Here is a 10,106-nt window from a genome sequence, read left to right on the forward strand (position 1 = left end):
ACTTGGAAAGTTATCACAACTTGGAAAGTTATCACAACTTGGAAAGTTATCACAACTTGGAAAGTTATCACAACTTGAAAAGTTATCACAACTTGGAAAGCTATCACAACTTGGAAAGTTCTTACAACTTTGAAAGAAAAAGAACCATACTGATTGATAATGATTACTGTATATAAAGAAATCACTGACGGTCATTTAAACAAGGTGGCTCCTAATTGTCCAGAAAGATATATTAAAACATTTGATATTTTAAAAAGGTGATTTGCATATCACTAAGGCAAAAAAAATTCATGCAGCTGTCAACTAGAACAAAATATATTATCTTAGGAAATTGGAAGACCTGCTTATTGAAAGGAACTCTTATTTCCCACTAAGTCAAGATCCACTTGAAAAAGTAATTGTTAGTTAATAAGAAAACTATTATATATTTGCCAATTTTAACTTTAGCCTTGCAAGTTTCGATTTTAAAGTTTTGTTTAGTCGAACCTCAAGTAATGACATATTGGAATATATGTTGATTGAATTATCAAAATATAATTTGGAGTTGACAGCTGTCACGATATTCATTTGAATAAACTATGTGTCATGAATACATTTTTTTGCATTTATTGTCAAATTTAATGTTAAGACTTTTGGTACTCTTTATAAGAACCTCTTTATTTTCAGTACTTAATATGAGGAGTTTTTATTTTTAAGACTGATTCTGCCTAGTATGTTGCTAGTCGATACAGAGTGGTATGTATCTTTATACCGGGATACCATATCCATAATGGTTGATGCGTGTGGCCTGACTCCTTGCACACTAATGATTTTTTCTTTTACTAAATTTAATAGCATAATTCCTTCTCTTAAATTCACTGTTGAGGGAGAGAATAACTTATACTTTACCTTTTTGGATACATTGATTCATTAGACGTGAGTGAAATTTTATACTCATTGCTTATAGGAGGATTACCAACGTTAGTTAATATGTATATTTTATTTTGACCATCACATAAAAATTAATTATTCAGTATTTTCGTTAATGATTTTGAAGGCTTTGCAGTTTTGTAATACAGAATGAGTTGACGCAAAAATGTCGGAAAATCTTTGTAATTTTCTCTAAGTTGCAATACTCTAAATCTGTTACAGATACAAACTTGAACACGCTGCGAAAACCTTTTATAATCCAAGTCCCAGAGAGACTTAGTCCTTCAGAAATATTCTAATTCTTACTTACATGGAAAAATTGCAAAATCTCACGAACTCTTAATGAGTCGAATATTAACGTTGTGTTTAAAAACGTATGTACAGTAAAAAATATATTCACAGAGAGTAATCACACAAAAGTGATATGTCAAGGAGAAATTCCGTAGGAGCCGTTATGAGGATTCGAACCTATGTAGTGGGTTAGCCTCTGACAACCAGACCACACCATGGTAAAAAACGATTGAAATCTGAAGTTCTACTAAACTCATGAGGGTTACCTGAGGCTTCCTCTGAAGCCGGACAAGGATTTTCGAACAATCCCCCCCCCTCCCGCATGCACTCTGGCTCTCTCGTCTAGGAATGTTCTCCCTCTGATGCTCCTCTTCCAATACACAGAGAGTACTCAAACTTGCGTCATGTAGCACGTTAGTGTGATTACTCTCACTTTGCAATCCTTCTTGCAAGCCAATCCCAAAACTCTTAAACTGGTTCCTGGTTAACTATTCCCTCTCTTATCCCTGGAACTTCTCCTTTCTCTAATGTGAAGACCTCCTGGAATTTCTTATTCAGTTCCTCGCACACTTCCTTGTCGTTTGTAGTGAATCCGTGCTTGACAAGGTTCAAGTATTCTACTGTATTCGTGTACCACCTCGAAACACGGGTGGTACACGCGCAAGGGGACACAGGTGCAAGCCGAGTACCTAAATGAGCCACAGAGACATTAGAAAGAAGTTTTTCAGTGTCAGAGTAGTTAGTAAATGGAATGCACTAGGAAGTGATGTGGTGGAGGCTGACTCCATACACAGTTTCAAATGTAGATATGATAGAGCCCAATAGGCTCAGGAATTTGTACACCAGTTGATTGACGGTTGAGAGGCGGGACCAAAGAACCAAAACCCAACCCCCGCAAGCACAACTAGGTGAGTACAACTAGGTGAGTACACACACACACACGCACGCACGCGAGCGCGCACACACACACACACACACACACACACACACACACACACACACACACACACACACACACGCACACACACACACACACACACACACACACACACACACACACACACACACACACACACACACACACACACACACACACACACACACACACACACACACACAAACACACACACACACACACTCACACACACACACACACACACACACACACACACACACACACACACACACACACACACACACACACACACACACACACACACACACACACACACACACACACACACACGCACACACACACACACACACACACACACGTACACATCATCACGGTGATTATTCGGTCACTAAATCTAGCCGCCCAGAAATGCTTTAAAAGACACAAAATTCGTTAGATAATTTAGCAAGCAGAGCTCTAGTTAGGAGGGCACAAGATCGACTCATGGTGGAGCCAACCCTTAACTATCATGGAAAATGAGAGGCCTTATCTTATCACAGTTTAAGGTTAATGACGGTAGTTGGTAAGCTAAGATAAACGGTGATTGATGAGTGAAAGGATTGAATTTGTTAATAAAGTGGGAGAGAAAATACATTATGGGTCATTTTGACAGGAATCGTAGTTTTCGTTCATATCAGAATTACCACGCGAGAAATTGCAGGAATTAAATGCTTATAATGCTCTTGTAACAAATGTAATTATTTATATATAATAATACCAGATAGGGTATCCAGTGTTGCCTGCCTTGACCTAGGGGCCCAGGTGACCCTAGGTGACCCCAAAAAAGGTTGTCCCATTTAAGTGCCTGGTGCTCCGAAAATACAAAACTGCCATCAGAACATGCGTTTTCCACGTACAATATTATGAACATATAAAATACCTCCATGGATTCAGAACTGCTTATTTCATCTCAACCAGCTTCGTGAGTGTCGCAACGGGAGCTGAACCCTTCTGAGGAGGGGCAATGATAGTCCCCTAACACCTACGAGTCACCCTGCAAAGTTTTATGGGGCTAGCCACAAAGGAGTCTGACCTCTAGACTTTCATAGACGTAAAAGCTATTAGAAATCGTCTTTTGTAGTTCCAGGTGACCTTTTCTCCCCTAATGTTTCTGTTGTTCATTGAATTTAAAATACTACTGCCTATATTAGTATTAATGTAAGTGCTAGTGATATTGTTATTAATGTAAGTGTTAGTGATATTGGTATTAATGTAAGTGTTAGTGATATTGGTATTAATGTAAGTGTTAGTGATATTGGTATTAAGGTAAGTGTTAGTGATATTGGTATTAAGGTAAGTGCTAGTGATATTGGTATTAATGTAAGTGCTAGTGATATTGGTATTAATGTAAGTGCTAGTGATATTGGTATTAAGGTAAGTGCTAGTGATATTGGTATTAATGTAAGTGCTAGTGATATTGGTATTAATGTAAGTGCTAGTGATATTGGTATTAATGTAAGTGCTAGTGATATTGGTATTAAGGTAAGTGCTAGTGATATTGGTATTAATGTAAGTGCTAGTGATATTGGTATTAATGTAAGTGCTAGTGATATTGGTATTAATGTAAGTGCTAGTGATATTGGTATTAATGTAAGTGCTAGTGATATTGGTATTAATGTAAGTGCTAGTGATATTGGTATTAATGTAAGTGCTAGTGATATTGGTATTAATGTAAGTGCTAGTGATATTGGTATTAATGTAAGTGCTAGTGATATTGGTATTAATGTAAGTGCTAGTGATATTGGTATTAATGTAAGTGCTAGTGATATTGGTATTAATGTAAGTGCTAGTGATATTGGTATTAATGTAAGTGCTAGTGATATTGGTATTAATGTAAGTGCTAGTGATATTGGTATTAATGTAAGTGCTAGTGATATTGGTATTAATGTAAGTGCTAGTGATATTGGTATTAATGTAAGTGCTAGTGATATTGGTATTAATGTAAGTGCTAGTGATATTGGTATTAATGTAAGTGCTAGTGATATTGGTATTAATGTAAGTGCTAGTGATATTGGTATTAATGTAAGTGCTAGTGATATTGGTATTAATGTAAGTGCTAGTGATATTGGTATTAATGTAAGTGCTAGTGATATTGGTATTAATGTAAGTGCTAGTGATATTGGTATTAATGTAAGTGCTAGTGATATTGGTATTAATGTAAGTGCTAGTGATATTGGTATTAATGTAAGTGCTAGTAATATAGAAAACATTGCTGATGTTAGTCCTAAAAAACGATAAAAATTCTAGTTCTAGTCCTACTAAAAGTTAATTATAAAATTGCCATTTCCAGTCCCACAACCAATTTGGCCACTGCTTAAACTCCTGTTATTTTCTACTATTAAACAACTTAAATTATTAATATTAATGCAGCAGGTACTGTTGCTGCTTCAGGTGGTTATGACACAGTAGCAACAATTATCATGCTCCTTACACTGCTACTGACACGTGTGTGTTACCTGCCACGTCACACCAACAGGCAGAAATGGAACATGAATCGACTTGGAATTTCTTGGCGAGACAATTCTAGCTTCTCAAACAGTCTCTTAGACCACACGTTATCTTCTGTTACCACTACCACCAGTGCAACTACCACTACAACTTCTACTACAACTACTACAACTACTACAACTGTTCACGTTACCTGACACCGCGTCTCAGGATCAGCATGGTAGCCCAAGGCTCGTCCCTCACATCTGAAGCTCGTCTTGGGTACATGTTTAAGGGAAGGGTAGAACGCCCCTGTCCCACCTGTCCCACCTGTCCCACCTGTTGGAGTACATGTAAGCTTGTTAGGGCAGGTGTGGAGGGAGAGAAGGTGCTAGTTAGGGCAGGTGTGGAGGGAGAGAAGATGCTAGTTAGGACAGGTGTGGAGGGAGAGAAGATGCTAGTTAGGACAGGTGTGGAGGAGGAGTAGGTACTAGTTAGGGCAGGTGTGGTGGGAGAGTGGGTGCTAGTTAGGGCAGGTGTGGAGGGAGAGTAGGTACTAGTTAGGGCAGGTGTGGAGGGAGAGTAGGTACTAGTTAGGGCAGGTGTGGTGGGAGAGTGGGTGCTAGTTAGGACAGGTGTGGAGGGAGAGAAGATGCTAGTAAGGACATGTGTGGAGAAGGAGTAGGTACTAGTTAGGGCAGGTGTGGAGGGAAAGTAGGTACTAGTTAGGGCAGGTGTGGAGGGAGAGCTAGTATGGGTGTGTGTGTTTACTATTTTTAAATGCACACACAAACACACATACACACACACACACACACACACACACACACACACACACACACACACACACACACACACACACACACACACACACACACACACACACACACACACACACACACACACACACACACACACACATGGAGGCTGTGTATGGAGGCTCACTCCATACACAGTTTCAAGTGTAGATATGACAGAGCCCGATAGGCTCAGGAATCTGTACACCTGTTGATTGACGGTTGAGAGGCGGGACCAAAGAGCCAGAGCTCAACCCCCGCAAACACAACTAGGTGAGTACAACTAGGTGAGTACACACACACACACACACACACACACACACACACACACACACACACACACACACACACACACACACACACACACACACACACACACACACACACACACACACACACACAACAAAAATAAGGCAAGAAAGAGAAGGGTGGGCAGACTGCATATTTTTGGATTGTCAGAAAGCCTTTGACACAGTGCCACACAAGAGGCTAGTGAAAAAACTGGATATGCAGGCTGGAGTGAAAGGGAAGGTACTCCGTTGGATACAGGAGTACCTAAGTAACAGGAGACAACGAGTCAGTGTGAGGGGTGAGGTCTCAGATTGGCGAGACGTTACGAGTGGAGTACCGCAGGGGTCAGTCCTTGGACCTATACTGTTTCTGATATATGTAAATGATCTTCCAGAGGGTATAGAATCGTTTCTCTCAATGTTTGCCGATGATGCAAAAATTATGAGGAGGATTGAAACTGAGGACGATAGTAGGAGGCTACAAGATGACCTAGACAGACTGAGTGAATGGTCCAACAAATAGCTGTTGAAGTTCAACCCGAGTAAATGCAAAGTAATGAAACTAGGTGGTGGAAATAGGAGGCCAAACACAGGATACAGAATAGGAGATGAAGTACTTAATGAAACGAACAGAGAGAAAGATCTAGGAGTTGATATCACACCAAACCTGTCTCCTGAAGCCCACATAAAAAGAATAATGTCTGCGGCATATGCGAGGCTGGCTAACATTAGAACAGCGTTCAGGGACCTGTGTAAGGAATCATTCAGAATCTTGTACACCTCATATGTAAGACCAATCCTGGAGTATGCGGCCCCAGCATGGAGCCCGTACCATGTCAAGCACAAGACGAAGCTGGAAAAAGTCCAAAGGTATGCCACTAGACTAGTCCCAGAACTAAGAGGCATGAGTTACGAGGAAAGGCTGCGGGAAATGCACCTTACGACACTGGAAGACAGAAGAGTAAGGAGAGACATGATCACAACCTACAAAATCCTCAGAGGAATCGACCGGGTAAACAAGGATAAACTATTCAACACTGGTGGGACGCGAACAAGGGGACACAGGTGGAAACTGAGTACCCACATGAGCCACAGAGACGTTAAAAGGAACTTTTTCAGTGTCAGAGTAGTTAACGGATGGAATGCATTAGGCAGTGATGTGGTGGAGGCTGACTCCATACACAGTTTTAAATGTAGATATGATAGAGCCCAGTAGGCTCAGGAATCTGTACACCAGTTGATTGACAGTTGAGAGGCGGGACCAAAGAGCCAAAGCTCAACCCCCGCAAGCACAAATAGGTGAGTACACACACACACACACACACACACACACACACACCCACACACACACACACACACACACACACACACACACACACACACACACACACACACACACACACACACACACACACACACACACACAAACACACACACACACACAAACACACACACACAAACACACAGTAAATCTTGTAAATCTTGCCTTACAGGCTTGATAGAATTCTATGATCAGGTGACAAAGATTAAGCAAGAAAGAGAAGGGTGGGCGGACTGCATTTTTTTGGACTGTCGGAAAGCCTTTGACTCAGTACCCCATAAAAGGTTGATGCATAAGCTGGAGAAACAGGCAGGAGTAACTGGTAGGGCGCTCCAGTGGATAAGGGAGTACCTAAGCAATAGGAAGCAGAGAGTTATAGTGAGGGGTGAGACCTCAGAATGGCGGGAAGTCACCAGTGGAGTCCCACAGGGCTCTGTGCTTGGACCTATCCTGTTTCTGATATACGTAAATGATCTCCCAGAGGGTATAGACTCATTCCTCTCAATGTTTGCTGACGACGCCAAAATTATCAGAAGGATTAAGACAGAGGAGGACAGCTTGAGGCTTCAAGAAGACCTGGACAAGCTGCAGGAATGGTCGAACAAATGGATGTTAGAGTTTAACCCAAGCAAATGTAATGTAATGAAGATAGGAGTAGGAAGCAGGAGACCAGATACAAGGTATCACTTGGGAGATGAAATACTTCAAGAGTCAGAGAGAGAGAAAGACCTGGGGGTTGATATCACGCCAGACCTGTCCCCTGAAGCTCATATCAAGAGGATAACATCAGCAGCATATGCCAGGTTAGCTAACATAAGAACGGCCTTTAGAAACTTGTGTAAGGAATCTTTCAGAACATTATATACCACATATGTCATACCAATCCTGGAGTATGCGGCTCCAGCATGGAGTCCATATCTAGTCAAGCATAAGAGTAAACTGGAAAAGGTTCAAAGGTTTGCCACCAGACTAGTACCCGAGCTGAGAGGTATGAGCTACGAGGAGAGACTACGGGAATTGAACCTCACTTCGTTGGAAGACCGAAGAGTTAGGGGGGACATGATCACCACATTCAAGATTCTCAAGGGAATCGACAGGGTTGATAAAGATAGGCTATTTAACACAAGGGGCACACGCACTAGGGGACACAGGTGGAAAATGAGTGCCCAAATGAGCCACAGAGATATTAGAAAGAACTTTTTTAGTGTCAGAGTGGTTGACAAATGGAATGCATTAGGAAGAAATGTGGTGGAGGCTGACTCCATACACAGTTTTAAGTGTAGATATGATAGAGCCCAATAGGCTCAGGAACCTGTACACCTGTTGATTGACGGTTGAGAGGCGGGACCAAAGAGCCAGAGCTCAACCCCCGCAAGCACAACTAGGTGAGTACAACTAGGTGAGTACACACACACAAACACACACACACACACACAAACACACACACACACACACACACACACACACACACACACACACACACACACACACACACACACACACACACACACACACACACACACACACACACACACACACACACACACACACACACACACACACACACACACACACACACATACACACACACACACACACACACACACACACACACACACACACACACACACACACACACACACATACACACACACACACACACACACACATACACACACAAGTATATATAAGGTAATGAAACTAGGCAGTGGAAACAGAAAGCCAGACACAGGATACTAGGTGGGAAACGAAGTCCTTCACGAAAAGGACAGAAGAGAGAAAGATCAAGGAGTTAATATCACGCCTGAAGCACATATCAAATGAATATCATCAGCGGCGTATGCGAGACTGGTTAACATCAGAATTGCCTTCAGAAACTTGTGTATGTAATCATTCCAAAATTTGTATACCATATATGTAAAACCAATCCTGGAGTACGCGGTCCCAGTATGGAGCCCGTTCCTTGTCCAGCACTTGACAAAGAAGAAGAAAGTTCAGAGATATGCCGTTAGGCTAGTCTCGGAACTAGGAGGCATGAGTTACGAAGAAAGACTGTGTCAATTGCACCTCACGTCGCTGCAAGACAGAAGCATTCTGGAAGACATGATCACAGTATACAAAATTCTCAGGGGGGAATTGACAAGGTAGATAAGGATGGACTATTTAACATAGTTGGTACTCGCACAAGGGGACACAGGTGGAAGTTGAGTACCCAAATGAGCCACAGAGACATTAAAAAGAACTCTTTTAGTATCTTGAGGTTATCTTGAGATGATTTCGGGGCTTTAGTGTCCCCGCGGCCCGGTCCTCGACCAGGCCTCCACCCCCAGGAAGCAGCCCGTGACAGCTGACCAACACCCAGGTACCTATTTTACTGCTAGGTAACAGGGGCATAGGGTGAAAGAAACTCTGCCCATTGTTTCTCGCCGGCGCCTGGGATCGAACCCAGGACCACGGGATCACAAGTCCCGCGTGCTGTCCGCTCGGCCGACCGACTCCCATTAGAATAGTTAACAGATGGAATGCATTAGGGAATGATGTAGTTGAGGCAGACTCCATACACATCAATTTTTTTCAAATGTAGATATGACAGAGCTCAAGATGCTCAGGAACCTGAACACCAGTAGAACGATAGTTGAGAGGCTGGACAGTTGGAGAAGCGAGAGGCGGGACCAAAGAGCCGCAGCTCAAGCTTCGCAAGCACAACTACGTGAGTACACGCATGAGGCAACAAGATGACCTTGACAAACTAAAGGAATGGTCCAACAAATGGTTATTAGAGCCCGAGAAAATGTAAATTAATGAAGATAGGTGAAGGGAGCAGGAGGCCAGATACAAGGTACTATTTGGGAGATGTAATTCTTCAAGAATCGGTGAGTGAGAAAGACCTGATATCACGCCAGACCTGTCCCCTGAAGCCCACATCAAGAGAATATCATCAGAGGCATATGCCAGGTTGGCCAACATAAGAACGGTATTTACAAACTTGTGTAGTGAATTATTCAGAAGTCAGTCGAGGGAGCTCCGGCCTCACACGCGTAGTGTCCGTGGTTCGAGACTGCTACAGCCCAGGTGATTGGAATGTTTATTACCACGGAAGTGCGGATGACAATTTA

The 10,106-nt window shown here is 42.2% G+C and overlaps 1 protein-coding gene across 1 annotated transcript; it reads left to right on the forward strand.

The window, feature by feature from the left end:
• The first annotated feature begins 3,039 nt into the window (after window positions 1–3,039).
• Window positions 3,040–4,393, forward strand: LOC138355480 (uncharacterized). The gene is made up of 2 exons (XM_069310599.1): window positions 3,040–3,077; window positions 3,307–4,393. The coding sequence occupies exons 1-2, from the start codon at window positions 3,040–3,042 to the stop codon at window positions 4,391–4,393; spliced, it is 1,125 nt and encodes a 374-aa protein (XP_069166700.1).
• The last annotated feature ends 5,713 nt before the right edge of the window (window positions 4,394–10,106 follow it).

This window comes from Procambarus clarkii, chromosome 6 (assembly GCF_040958095.1).
Source record: "Procambarus clarkii isolate CNS0578487 chromosome 6, FALCON_Pclarkii_2.0, whole genome shotgun sequence".
Taxonomy (NCBI): Eukaryota; Metazoa; Arthropoda; class Malacostraca; order Decapoda; family Cambaridae; genus Procambarus; species Procambarus clarkii.